This window comes from Schistocerca piceifrons, chromosome 1 (assembly GCF_021461385.2).
Source record: "Schistocerca piceifrons isolate TAMUIC-IGC-003096 chromosome 1, iqSchPice1.1, whole genome shotgun sequence".
Classification (NCBI taxonomy): Eukaryota; Metazoa; Arthropoda; class Insecta; order Orthoptera; family Acrididae; genus Schistocerca; species Schistocerca piceifrons.
The window spans coordinates 355,043,086-355,058,191 of record NC_060138.1 but is presented as its reverse complement, the minus strand read 5'-3'; the positions used below and the strand labels follow the sequence as shown (position 1 = coordinate 355,058,191).

At 43.2% G+C, this 15,106-nt stretch overlaps 1 protein-coding gene across 1 annotated transcript in view; it reads left to right on the top strand.

The window, feature by feature from the left end:
• The first annotated feature begins 2,976 nt into the window (after nucleotides 1-2,976).
• LOC124795029 (carbonyl reductase [NADPH] 1-like) overlaps nucleotides 2,977-15,106 on the top strand; it is a 75,721-nt gene continuing 63,591 nt past the window's right edge. The window contains exon 1 of the mRNA XM_047258804.1: nucleotides 2,977-3,127. Within this exon, the coding sequence (XP_047114760.1) occupies nucleotides 3,113-3,127 (15 nt within the window). The 5' untranslated portion in view covers nucleotides 2,977-3,112. The remainder of the gene's footprint in view (nucleotides 3,128-15,106) is intronic.

Here is a 15,106-nt window from a genome sequence, read left to right as displayed (position 1 = left end):
GGGGCGGACGCATCTAGCACACGGTATGGACTGGGCAGATGCAAAAGTTGGCACAGTGTGTCCCAACTGCCGGCCCGATGATGAACACGGCGCGGGTGTAACGGCCAGTGCTGTTGCAACAGCGGGCAGAATGTGGTCGCGGTGCAGCCACAGGGGGGCTGGCCCAGTAACTGGCGCGGGCGGAACGGCCGATACTGTTACGAAAGCAGGCGGAAGGCGATCGTGGTGTAACCATGGAGCGACGGTCGTAGAAAAGTGCGCGTTCTAGGCGATCGGCGTCGCCGAGACGGCCGTGGGGGGAGTGCTGCCAACTAGGTATATAAGAATGAGCAACACCATGCAGAGGAATGTTTGAATCACAGTTCTGGAACCTTTTCGGCACATCACACCAAACCGAAGGAGACTTCATAGCTGAGGGGTAAACCACAACGTCCTTAACTGGGTTATCGTCCACGATGTCACTAGGAGGCATGCAATGGTTATGTAATGGCCGTTGCTGTGTAGTCACACTTGACGGTGGCCATGCTGGACCGGTTAACGTTAAGTGGCTGCCAACATGGCTGGGCGTATCTTAGATAATCGTTCACTTTTAACCAAATGTGCATTAGGTACACTTGACCACTCATGGTCACAAGCACAGTTAATAGGATGCGTGGCACTAGCACCAAAAGACACTGGTAGATCCATTGTTCTGAAGACAACGTGGGCTGGCACACAGTCCATTAATGATGAAGAGAAGCACAAAATAACTCGAATCACATGACAACGATGTCGGGGACAACACTGTGGTTATTACGTATCGTAGGTCGGTAATAACACACTTTAGATATCGTAAATGCATTTATTAGACACTGAAGTAAGCGAGAAAAACATGGTAGTACAAACGTTGCGCGCTGAGAGAGCATAGCACACAAGCCCCAAAGAGAACATAGTCAAAACGTCAGCGGCGTCACAAATTTAATCAGCTAGGATTTTTTACGCAGTTTTCCACAGACATTTAAACATGTCTCAGGATTGAACAATATAATGACAGGCTGTTTATCGTGCGTCAGCGCCATCACAAAAATAATCGATCTCACACGCTTGGCTCAAGCACAACAGTCCGGCCAAGAACTCCAAGATTGCCTAAACAATACTACGGCAAACCTGCTGCTAACGCTCATTGATGGACCAGAGACAAACACTAACATGTATTGCAATACCTGCAATAGAAAAACTCGCCTGTTCGTTCAGGCAGAACTGCGCAAAAAAGCATTTCATAGCCTCCGCGATATGTGTCATCCAGGAGTAACATCGACGGCGAAGCTTGTATCTAATCGTTATGTGTAGCCTGGGATACAAAACAACTTCCATCGATGGTCTTGCGCGTGCATGAATTGTCAACACAGGAAAATTTCACGTCACGTTCAAGTACCAGTAGGCAAATTCCCACATCGACCGAGAGGTTCGCCTACATACATGTTGACGTCGTGCGACCGCTATCACCATCAGAAGGTCAACAACAGTTGTTAACCATTGTTGATAGATTCACACACTGGCCAGAGGTTTTCCTCTAGATAATGTCTCTGCCGAGACACTACCCATTGGGTTTATATCTAACTGGGTCACTCACTTCAGATATCCACTGATTATAACAACTGACAGAGGATGCCAATTCGAGTCCTATTTGCTTACGTTTTTGCAGTGTGTCACATCACACAACAACAAGTTATTATCCAGCCAGCAATGATATGATCGAGCAGCTGCACCAGACCCTAAATGCCGTCCTCATGTGTCATGAATAGAAGTGGACGACAGCCCTACCATTACCTCTGTTCGGCCTCCGCATTATAAGCAAGCCAGATCTCGACGCATCCTCTACTGAATTTATCTATGGGGAAACACTATAGTTTCCAGAGAGTTTGTCGATCCAGCGCCCTGCCGGGACGTATCACAGTCACTGCAGTTCATAGCACATTTGAGAGATCGGATCTCGCACATGCGACCGCAACCAATGTCACGATATGGCATGAAGCAACGTTCGTTCATAAAGAGTTGAAGTGTTGCATCCACAACATACTACGAAACAAGCCTACACTCAAGCCACCACATACTGCACCACACATAGTAGTAGCAAGACAAAACAATGGACATTTAGGTTAATGGCAAGAGAAACACTGTGTCTATCGACCGACTTAAACCAGCGTTTGTCTTGGAGAAATGTTTAGATGATAACATTCCCCATCACCGATAAATGCCAGCGTCTGATAGCCACCTCCTTCAACCCGAGCGACGCAGCTACAACGTTAGAAGCAGTCCGGGCGCACTTCCTGGCAATTAACGATGACGACGCTCCGCTTCCCAATTGGGGGTGGGGTGAAGGGCGTGTGTGTGGCTTATGGGCGCTCAACATCATGGTCATCAGCGGGGGTGAAGGGGAGGGGGTCTGCGTGGCGAGAGGCGATCACGCATCTGTCAGGGAGGGATCAGCTGATCGCTTACCAGTGTCAACTGAGTTCGCTAGCTGGCCGCTAGGAGCGATGGCTGACATGGTTATTCCTTGCCGTGGCACACGGAAGTTCCGTAGTTTTTGAGTTATCTTGAATATTATTCCGTTGTTGATTATTTACTGAGATTCTCACTCTCTTAGCTTCAGTCAACGAATTGTTTCCTTCAGTTGTGTTAATTTTATTTTCATGTTTCTTGTGATTACTGTAATTTGGAAGCATACTAATTATTAAAGTAAAGTGCATTGAATGTAGGACTCGCCTGAACGCAGTTATTCCACAATAAGAATATGTAATTAAGCCATAAGCCTCACGCACAACGAGACTTGCAATATATTCAAACTACCTCGTGAAAGCTTTCTTACGAAGTTTCAAAAACCAGATTTAAGTGATGTCTGCTGCGATGTGATGTTCGCCAACAGATGCCCAGATCTTTGTGTGTAGACTGGCCTAAAGTATACTAAAATAAAAATTGGAAAGTCACTGTGTCCCTTGTCCGTGTTGTCTCTTTGGTTCTATTGTTGTCCGTTGTCTCTTTGGTTCTATTTATCTGTAATTCTGTAGTTACTTTGGTCGTTGGCGGTAAAAGTGTATTTGAATGCTTCCGGAATAATTGTTTCGATAAAATGAAGGTTGCTGTGGTATGTAAAAGAACGATTTCCATATACAAATTAGTAAAATTTGATTATATGGTAGAAAATGTTTTTTCTTAGGTGACAGGGAGCTGCAAGGAGTCGAAATATTAAGTACGAATTCTTCGGAGTTGAGTTGTCTGCTAGTTTGTTTATCACACGTTTTGATTACTATGTATTGTATCTTTACAAAATCTAAAAAAAACTATGTTAAAATAAAGTCAGTTAATTAGCTATTACTTCAAGTCTGAAAATAAATTGAATTGTACGTTATCCAGAAAACAGAGAATAATCGTATACTGTGTTTCTGTTCTCATTCATTGCATGTGATTAAATAAATATAGGTATACGCCCATTTTGTTTGCAAGACCCATTTTATTTCTTTATGCCCGTGTAGATCAACGGTCAAGAACGTGCATGTGACTGGCATGTGCCAGAGTTTGAGTTTCAATCTGGCCAGGAGTTTCATTACATTTATGTTCTTCCAGTGAGACACAAGAGATCTCCAACTGGTGCTAAGCTTTCTGTCCTGACATTTCATGTGCCATCTTTACCAACTCGTAACCAAATCGCGGTCTTCCATCATAACCTACACCTTGGTCTAATGACGCCGGTCCATGTGTCAGCATAATCTTCTCCGATCTGCAAAGAATATGAAATGGTTTCAAAGTTGGCACTCTAAATACGTCACCTCTTTTTCTTTCCTATCAGTAATAGCATAAAACAATTCTTCCATCGGCTAACAGATGCGTTTCCAACCTGTGTACACTAAAGAGGAAACTCTTTCTGACTGGCGCCGCTCGTGTTCTAGAGTGAAGACCTACTCATCATCATTACATTTTATTTGTTTATTCTTTGTCCGTGGACTCTAGATGGAAATTTCCGCCCCCAGGGATATGGAGTAGGAATTTTTATTTACTACAGGATTGTCATACATTATGGAAGTGATTTCCCATTGTTTGACAAGATTGTCATTTAACCAGTTATATGTTAAGTGGCATGTGACATGACACATTGTGAATCTGGCCAGCTCATTCATATCAAAAATGGTAATTCAGACCTTGAGTCTTTCTTCCCCTCCTGCATTTATTTCTGTGAATGTATAAACAATAAATTTGCAATAAAAGAAAACAGGGCTAAGCTTTAAAATGAACCATCCAGGCACTGTTTTTGTTCACAGTAAAGCACAACCAAAAAGAGCATTGCACTTTCAAGCACATAAAAGGTTATTGCATTTTTTCTGTTACAAGATATTTACTTTCCTTTTAAATACTCACTTGAACTGTATTAACATTTCACCATGAGAGAGATGGTTACATGATTTTAAAAAAAAATAATTTCTTTCATTTAGCTAACTGAGGTTTGTAGATTATTAAAAACCCTTTCGCCCGCTTCACCAGGAGCACTTGTTGTCAGTTTGAAATTTCACTGTCTTGCATAATAATTTTCCTTTTGTCTTGTTCCATGGTCATGTATGTCTTTTTTAAGAATGTGAATATCATTTGTTCTCATTGCCATAATATTCTGATATACATATATATAATGAGTACACTGTCATAATATTATATTGCATGCTAGCTTGTCTACAGGAGTATCTGGGTGGTATTATTGCTATATACCTGACTGCTCTTTTCTGAATTACAAATATTGTTTTTAAGTATGGTAATGGAAAGTTCTCATAGAAAACAAATAGCTTGGGTTAATGGAGTGGGAGAGAAAGAAGGTAGGGAGTGGGAGGGAAGATTGGAGAAGAGTGGTTTATGGTTGGGGTGAAAGCAGCAGGTGCATGGAATGGGGATGCAACACACAACTGGCACTAGTGCGAACATGTAGCACACAGTGATGATGATCATGATGATGATGGTGATGATAATGAAGATGATGATGTGAAGGAGTGGATTGGGAAGAGTGACATAACAGAGGAAAGGGAGGCTGGAGATGAAGGCTTGGGTGCAGGACGAGTGGAAGTTAGAGACCTGGAGCGTGGTGGGAGTAGCTAGGACGAACTGAGACCAGGAGGATTAAAGGGACAGAGGATGTGTCACAATGACAGTTCCCCTCAACATAGAGAAGTTGGTGTTGATGGGAACAGTCCAGGTGTCACAGTTCCACTGAAATCAAGTGTGTTATACTCAGCAGCATGATGTGCCGCTTGGTGGTCAGCTCTGTTCTTATCGATAGTTGGCTGATGGTCATGTCAGCTTAACATGCTGTGCCCCTTACCTGTACTCACGCTATCCTAGGATCGTAAGTTGACTCGTCCATCACCACTCCCTTATCCCCATGAACTTCTTTTTCTCTGCGTTGTCACCCCCTTCAAATCTAGGCCTACTACTCCATGTCATCGTCATTTTGTGCTACACAAACTCACCAGTGTTGGTGCCATGTTACATTACTGCCCCACGCGCCTAATGCCTCTACCTCCTTTCTTCCCTCAGGCACTCCACCCCACACAATCACTCACTCTAGTTAAGCTGCAGGACTACGGTCCTGGCAAGTGTGTTCATCTGACGCAACGTAGTTGTACAGGTGTGTGTACATCCTTCTAATTTTGTTTTGTTTTGTTCTTTATGTGTAAACATGTAAGTAATATGCTTCAAAATACTTGTCCATAATCTAATATAGGTTTTCTGAATTTACTTCGTAGTTTGTTTTTATGATGAAGGATGCATTAAATATGGCACAAATGTAAACCTTAGGATATGATGCAAATCAGTCTATTATCACAACCTGTATTTGACATTCGCAATGTTGGCTATGCTGACTCACAACCAAATTATCACCTTCCAACCCAACCTAGACCTCAGAATATACTACAGATCAGTCTTTCACTGCAACCAAGATTTTTGGATGTGACTGGAGGAGGGGTGATACCACCAAACCCTTGCTTGAATGTCAGCAAAGCTTTCAGTGCCTGTAATCGATTTATCATCTCTACTGTTTGGTGAGTTGTTTTGCGTATGAGGATCTTTTTAAATAGCACACCTTTGTGCCCCCTCGCCCCATATCAAATGTGTATCATGATAGTTGTTAAAAGTTTTGTGCTACTTGCATCTTTAATTGACTTTGTATTTATATTAATATGTATGCTGTACCTTTCACTCTGGTGTAAAACACGGGATACATTGTTTTAGACTGATTTATGAAAATACTGTTTTGAAGAAGTTACTCATTTGCATCTTCAGTAATCAGGACTGTTTCTTTTTCAAGCTTCTCCTTGCTCTGAGCTGCATAGATAACTGTCATAAGTTTCTGTGTTATACTGTCTGGGAGCTTCCTATGAACCGTGCACGTTGCCAAGGTTATGTGCCTCAACAACAAACAGGTGCAACAGGAACAGAGGGGTATCTGTATAAAGACAAGACAAACATAAAGAGGGACAGCAGTCTTTCAGTAGTTTTATCAGTAACTGATCTGACTTCATAGCATTATTCAGCATTCCCTGGCTGTGCTGGTACTGTGAATGTTCAAAAAAGGGTGAAACAACAGCCATTATTTTACCTAAAGGCATGCTGCTCTACTGTATGTCTAAATGATGATGGCACACCATTGGGAAAAATATTCTGGATGTAATGTAGTCCCCCATTTGGATCTTGTGGTGGAGATGACTTGGGATGCTCTCGTCAGGAAAAACAAAATAGACTTTCTACAAGTCATAGCGTGTAATATAAGATCCCTTAATTTGGTAGGTAGGTTAGAAAATTTAAAATGATGATGGGTAGGTTGAAATTAGATACTGTGAGAATCAGGGAAGTTTGGTGGGAGAATGAACACGGCTTCTGATCAAGTGAGTACAGCATTATCAACACACAATTACATAGGGGTAATGCAAAAGTGTTTCCAATAATGACGAAGAAAGTAGGAATATGGCTAAGTTTCTATGAATAGTATAGTGAATGTATTATCATTGGCCAGACAGGCAAGAAGGCAACACACACTATGACAGCATAACTTTATATACCAACTAACTCCACCTGCAGATGCCAATAATGAAGATCTTGAAAGAATGTATGATGAGACAAAAGAAATTATTCAGACGGTTAAGGGAAATGAAAATTTGATCGGGATGGGAGACTGGAATTTGCTAGTAAGAAAACAGAGAGAATAGAGAGAGCATGGACTGGGGTAAAGAACTGGAAGAAGACACTGCTTGGTAGGATTTTGTATACATAGTAATTTAATCACCGCTAACGCTACGTTTAAAAATCGTATGTGGAAGAGACCTGGTGACATAGGAGGTTTCAATTAGATTACATAATGGTATGACACATTCTGAAACCAGATTTTAAACAGCAAAATATACTGTTCAAAAGAATTAAGAGAACATGACTTTAGGCATCTGCAATACTCCACTGAGCAGTCATTGATGTCTAAGTACACTACCAAATTATGCCTTTATCTTTCACAAATTAAGTACGCAGTGTAATATAACTAGGTGTATATCCTTGTTCATTTACATAACAAGAACTGAAACGTCTTACAGTTGTCAAAAACAAAATGGGAACAATCATTCATCCCCTCATCCTAGGTGCTTTTCATTGGACTTTGAGAGCTTCAACAATATGTATGTCTTCTGCATGTGTTTATCATTGCCTGACACCTACATAGCATACCCCATGTAAGTTTATGGAATTCACTCTGTGATCATTCCCATCTTCAGTGAGAGGCTTTGAGAGTTCTCACAGAGGCTATGTTGGACAGGGCATCTACAAACACATCTGTCAAGCATGGACTTTCCATTACTTTAGTATCCTGGATTGGCAAGACATCCCTAGTTATGCTCACCTCATGGGTCCTGTCATTATCATGCATGGTAAGTAATTCAGGGCTGCCACTATATGCAGCAGCATATCACATGGTTCAACAGGATCTGTAACGCAACCGTGGACAACAACAAGATATGTACAGCTGGCAACATTGATGCCTCCCCACACCATCACAGAACCTTGGTTGAATGTGTCAGTTTCCTGGGCAACATGTGGCAGGTACTGCTGACCATGACATCTCCACACATGAACATGGCCATCACCTTGAGTCAGAGAAAATCGTGACTCATTTGTGAGTAACACATTTTGCCAGTGACGAAGTTGCCTGTTGAGATGAGGATGACAGAACTGAAAGTGACCTGTAAGATGATGCTGTGTCAAGCGGGTTACTCGAACAGCATGTGTGGGTCTTAAAGGTCCTTTCTCTAACTTGTATCTTAGAGTCTGATCAGACACAGTGGCTCTGGTGGCCATTCTGAGGCTGTATTTCAGTGCTTTGACAATAGACATACAACATAGATATGGCCAACATTGGCCTTCTCATGGGTTTGTCTCCTTTTAGTGTTGCCACAGTCTATGTATGGCAGGTGGAGGACATTGGCATCTGCCGCAACATGATGGAAAACCCACTGCAGTAGCCACCAGAAAGATCGCGGGAGGCGCACATTGGCACGGCGCATCACGGACGGTAGTTGCCGCAAATTGTGTAGTAACACTGTTCACGTTTACGTCGCACTTCACTTAGCGTAGACCGGGACTGTCCCCTAGGCATGCCCGATGTTAACTGATTGGGCACGGCCCGTGCTGCCAGAGTAGTAGTAGTAGTAGTAGTAGTAGTAGTAGTAGTAGTAGTAGTTGTTGTTGTTGTTGTCATGCCGGCAGAGGTCGCGTCCGAATTCTCGCGTGCCCTCTGGTGGACGGGACTCTACTTGCGGCAAGTACCGTCCGTGACGCGCCGTGCCAATGTGCGCCTCCCGCGATCTTTCTGGTGACTACTACGCCCACCTTCTTGGATCAAACACAGTGCCCTTGTAACTTTCACTGCATTAGGATGTTGCCTTGCATGTGCTTGTTGAATACAAGGTCATCAAGTTACAACTGCCATCTGTGTGCCTCACTAGAGAACACTGGGACACCTGTACTCACTTTCTTCTGAGAGGTTTCCTGATGCCGTAACACGTAACACAACACATAGAAGATGAGTGGCTTTAGCTGTTGCATACATTGTTAATAAAGATCTCAAGCTGTGCAATAAGACCATGGATACCTCCTGTATCCGAATGCATTTAACTTACTGGATGTTGATAAATGTGTTCCCCTAATTTTTCTTGAGCTGTGTATGTCCAGGGGCAGATGTAGACTCTGGCCATAATTTAGTGTTTATCAACTGCAGATTAAAACAGAAAAAACCGAGAAAGGTAGGAAATTAGGGAGATGGGACCTGTATAAGTTGAAAGAACCAGAGGTGGTTGCAAGTTTCAGAGGCAGCATTAGGCAATGATTTACTGAAACAGGGGTTAGGAACACAATAGATGATTAGTAGGTATCCTTGAGACATGAAATAGTGAAGGTAGCAAAGGATCAAATAGGCTAAAAGACAAAGTTCAGTAGAAATCCTGTGGTAATGTTTAAATCTAGTTGACAAAAGGAGAAAATGTAAAAATGTCTAAAAAAATTAGATTGGCAGGAAGTGCAAAATGGTGTAGCAGGAATGGTATAGAAAGGGTGTAGAATCAATCGTATCTAGGAGAAAAATGTATGCCATCTACAGGAAGATTGAAGTATGTATGAGTATCAAGAGTTCAGATGACAGATCAGTACTATGCAAAGAAAGGAAAATTGAAATCTGGAAGGAATATAGACAAGGCCCATGCAAGGGAAAATAGCTTGAAGGCAATGTTACAAAAAGGGAAACGGAAGTAGTTGAAGGTGAAATTATAGATACAATACTGTTAGAAGAATTTGACATAACACTTTACGACCTCAGTCAAAACAAGACACTTGGAATCGGTGACACTCCCTCAGAATTACCGAGACCTTTGTGAGAACCAGCTTGAAAAAACTTGAAAAACTATAAGGGGAAAACTGAAGACCTGCCACAATGGGACTGCAGAATAGTTCCATTCAAAAGTAATCACCACATGCATTAAGGGATGTATTCCACTGGGAGATGAGACGGTCAATTCGTTTTTCATAGAACGCGGTTGGCTGCTGACAGATCCACAACTGCATCCAAGCTGGTATTTCCTCATTGGACTGAAACTAACATCCAGGAATGTCTTCCTTCAGGTCACCTAGGATGTGAAAATCATACAGTGAAAGTTCTGGGCTATATGAGAGATGTTGTTGTGTTTCCCAACTACACTCCTGGAAATGGAAAAAAGAACACATTGACACCGGTGTGTCAGATCCACCATACTTGCTCCGGACACTGCGAGAGGCCTGTACAAGCAATGATCACACGCACGGCACAGCGGACACACCAGGAACCGCGGTGTTGGCCATCGAATGGCGCTAGCTGCGCAGCATTTGTGCACCGCCGCCGTCAGTGTCAGCCAGTTTGCCGTGGCATACGGAGCTCCATCGCAGTCTTTAACATTGGTAGCATGCCGCGACAGCGTGGACGTGAACCGTATGTGCAGTTGACGGACTTTGAGCGAGGGCGTATAGTGGGCATGCGGGAGGCCGGGTGGACGTACCGCCGAATTGCTCAACACGTGGGGCGTGAGGTCTCCACAGTACATCGATGTTGTCGCCAGTGGTCGGCGGAAGGTGCACGTGCCCGTCGACCTGGGACTGGACCGCACGGATGCACGCCAAGACCGTAGGATCCTACGCAGTGCCGTAGGGGACCGCACCGTCACTTCCCAGCAAATTAGGGACACTGTTGCTCCTGGGGTATCGGCGAGGACCATTCGCAACCGTCTCCATGAAGCTGGGCTACGGTCCCGCACACCGTTAGGCCGTCTTCCGCTCACGCCCCAACATCGTGCAGCCCGCCTCCAGTGGTGTCGCGACAGGCGTGAATGGAGGGACGAATGGAGACGTGTCGTCTTCAGCGATGAGAGTCGCTTCTGCCTTGGTGCCAATGATGGTCGTATGCGTGTTTGGCGCCGTGCAGGTGAGCGCCACAATCAGGACTGCATACGACCGAGGCACACAGGGCCAACACCGGGCATCATGGTGTGGGGAGCGATCTCCTACACTGGCTGTACACCACTGGTGATCGTCGAGGGGACACTGAATAGTGCACGGTACATCCAAACCGTCATCGAACCCATCGTTCTACCATTCGTAGACCGGCAAGGGAACTTGCTGTTCCAACAGGACAATGCACGTCCGCATGTATCCCGTGCCACCCAACGTGCTCTAGAAGGTGTAAGTCAACTACCCTGGCCAGCAAGATCTCCGGATGTGCCCCCCATTGAGCATGTTTGGGACTGGATGAAGCGTCGTCTCACACGGTCTGCACGTCCAGCACGAACGCTGGTCCAACTGAGGCGCCAGGTGGAAATGGCATGGCAAGCCGTTCCACAGGACTACATCCAGCATCTCTACGATCGTCTCCATGGGAGAATAGCAGCCTGCATTGCTGCGAAAGGTGGATATACACTGTACTAGTGCCGACATTGTGCATGCTCTGTTGCCTGTGTCTATGTGCCTGTGGTTCTGTCAGTGTGATCATGTGATGTATCTGACCCCAGGAATGTGTCAATAAAGTTTTCCCTTCCTGGGACAATGAATTCACGGTGTTCTTATTTCAATTTCCAGGAGTGTATATTGATTGATAGTGTGGATGTGGGTGTTATCATACAACAGGGTGATCCCATCTGACAACATCCTGCAATTTGACATTATTGTGCGTCGCAGTTTCTGCAAAACTAAACAAAGTGCAAAGTTTCATCATAGTGCTGCAGATTGATTGTGGTTCCACACTTGAGGAATTCAATGAGTAGAGGTCCGCTGGAGTCGAAGGAGGTTATCAAGACTTTTCCAGAACTTGTGTGAACAGCTTTGGATATCTTTGGTCGGGGAGATGTAGGGCGTTTTCACTGTTGGTTTTGCCATTTGCCCTCTGCTGTTGGACAGACTCTATCTGTTGCATGATAATGCCTGCCCTTGTTTTGCCAATTGTACGAAGTCTATGTTTCAGCAAATTGGTCAGGAAACACTGTGACATACTCTGTACAGCCTGGTTCATTCAGTATGTGATTTTCACCTCTTTGGTGACCTGAAGAAAGACTTGTGAGGATGGTAGTTTCAGTCAGACGAGGAAGTACAGGAGTGGGTGCGTTTGTAGAACCGTAAGCGGCTCCGCCCATTGTCTAGGTGTAGCGTCTTTGATTAGTAATCAAAATGTCCTCGGTCCTGGTTTCAAAACACACCACTGCTTAAATTTTGATTATGTAAGAAATCACACTCATTCTAACAGTGGCTTTGTCAAAGAGGACGAGGAGTGGACATAGTTTCAGGGAACTCTCTTGTTCTTGGGGTGGGAAACTGCCCATAAAAGTGGAAGAATCGGCAATGATCAACAACATGAGGATGCAGAACACAGTGGAAACTGCTACGTTAAAGGCACACAATGTGTATCCACAGGACATGTGGCCTGTAATTGAAAGTGTCATGATGATCTCTCCAGTGGCAAAAGATTCTGGAGTAGTCCCCCATTCGGATCTTCGGGAGGTGACTGCCAGGGGGGAGATGTCCATGAGAAAAGATTGAGTAACCAATGAAAGGATAATGTTCTATGAGTCAGGGCATGGAATGTCAGAAGCTTGAACGTAGCAGGGAAGGTAGAAAATCTGAAAAGGGAAATGCAAAGGCTCAGGTTAGATGCAGTAGGGGTCAGTGAAAAGAAATAGAAAGAAGACAAGGATTTCTGGTCAGATGAATATAGGGTAATATTAACAGCAGCAGAAAATGCTATAATGGGAGTAGGATTCATTATGAATAGGAAGGGAGACCGGAGAGTGAATTACTGTGAACAGCTCAGTGATAGGGTTGTTCTTATCAGAATCAACAGCAAACCAACACTGACAACAATAGTGCAGGTATACATGCCGATGTCACAAGCTGAAGTTGAAGAGATAGAGAAAGTATATGAGGATACTGACTGCATAATACAGTACATAAAGAGAAACGAAAATCTAATACTCATGGAGGACTGGAATGCAATTGTAGGGGGAGGAGTAGGGCAAAGGTTACAGGAGAATATGGGCTTGGGACAAGGACTGAGAGACAAGAAAGACCAAGTGAGTCCTGTAATAAATTTCGGCTAATAATAGCGAATACTCTGTTCAAGAATAACAAGAGGGGGAGGTATACTTGGAAAAGACCAGGTGATACGGGTAAATTTCAATTAGATTACATCATGATCACACAGAGATTCTGAAATCAGATACTGGATTGTAAGGTGCACATATAGACTCAGATCACAATGTAGTAGTGATGAAGAGTAGGCTGAAGTTTGAGAGATTAGTCAGGAAGAATCAATACACAAAGAAATGAGATATGAAAGTACTAAGGAACAACGAGGTATGCTTGAAGTTCTCCAAGGCTATAGATACAGCATTAAGGAATAGCTCAGTAGACAGTTCAGTTGAAGAGGAATGAACATCTCTGAAAAGGGCAATCACAGACATTGGGAAGAAAAATATAGGCACAGAGAAGGTAACTGCAAAGAAACCATGGGTAGCAGAAGACATACCTCAGCAGATTGACGAAAGAAGAAAGTACAAAAATGTTCAGTGAAGTTCAGAAATACAAGTTGCTGAGGAATGAAATAAATAGGAAGTGCAGGGAAGTTAAGATGAAATGGCTGCAATGAAAAATGTGAAAAAAATCGAAAAAGAAATGATTGTCGGAAGGGCTGACTCGTCATGTAGGAAAGTCAAAATAAGCTTTGGTGAAATGAAAAGCAAGGGTGGTAATATTAGGAATGCAATGGGAATTCCACTGTTAAATGCCGAGGAGAGACAGAGTATAGGTGGAAAGAGTACATTGAAGGCCTCTCTGAGGGGGGAGATTTGTCTGATGTGATAGAAGAAGTAACAGGAGGTGATGTACCGTAGAAGAGATAGGAGATCCAATTTTATAATCAGAATTTAAGAGGGCTTTAGAGGGCTTAAGGTCGTATAAGGCAGAAGGGACAGATAGCATTCCATCAGAATTTCTGAAATCATTGGGGCAAGTGGCAGCAAAACGGCTATTCTCATTGGTGTGTAGAATGTATGAGTCTGGTGACATACCATCTGACTTTTGGAAAAATATCATCCACACAGTTCTAAAGACTGCAAGAGCTGAAAAGTGTGAGAATTATCGCACAATCAGCTTAACAGCTCATGCATCCAAGTTGCTGACAAGAATAATATACAGAAGAATGGAAAAGAAAATTGAGGATGTGTTAGATGACGATCAGTTTGGTATTAGGAAAGGTAAAGGCAAGAGAAGCAATTCTGGCATTGCAGTTGATAGTGGAAGCAAGACTAAAGATAAATCAAGACATATTCATAGGATTTGTTGCCCTGGAAAAAGCATTCAACAATGTAAAGTGGGTCAGATGCTCTAAATTCTAAGAAAAATAGGGGTTAGCTGTAGGGAGAGACTGGTAACATACAGTATGTACAAGAACCAAGAGTGAATGATCAAGAAAGAAGTGCTCAGATTAAAAAGGATGTAAGACAGGGATCTAGTCTTTTGCCCCTAATGTTAAATTTGTACATCGAAGAAGCAGTGATGGAAATAAAAGAAAGGTTCAGGAGCGAAATTAAAAATCAAGGTGAAAGGATATCAGTGATCCAATTCGCTGATATCAATTCTGTCCTTAGTGAAAGTGATGAAGAATTACATGAGCTGCTGAATGAACAGTCTAATGATTAGAGAATATGGATTGAGAGTAAATCGAAGAAAGACTAAAGTAATGAGGAGCAACAGAAATGAGAACAGCTAGAAACTTAACATCAGGACTGATAGTCATGAAGTAGATGAAGTTAAGGAATTCTACTTCGTAGACAGCAAAATAACCAATGACGGATGGAGCAAGGAGGACATCAAAATCAGACTAGCACTGGCAAAAAATGCATTACTGACCAAGAGAATTCTCCTAGTATCAAACATAGGCCTCAATTTGAGGAAGAAATTTCTGAGAAGGTATGTTGGACTATGGCATTGTATAGCAGAGAAACATGGACTGTGGGAAAAATGGAACATAAAAGAATTG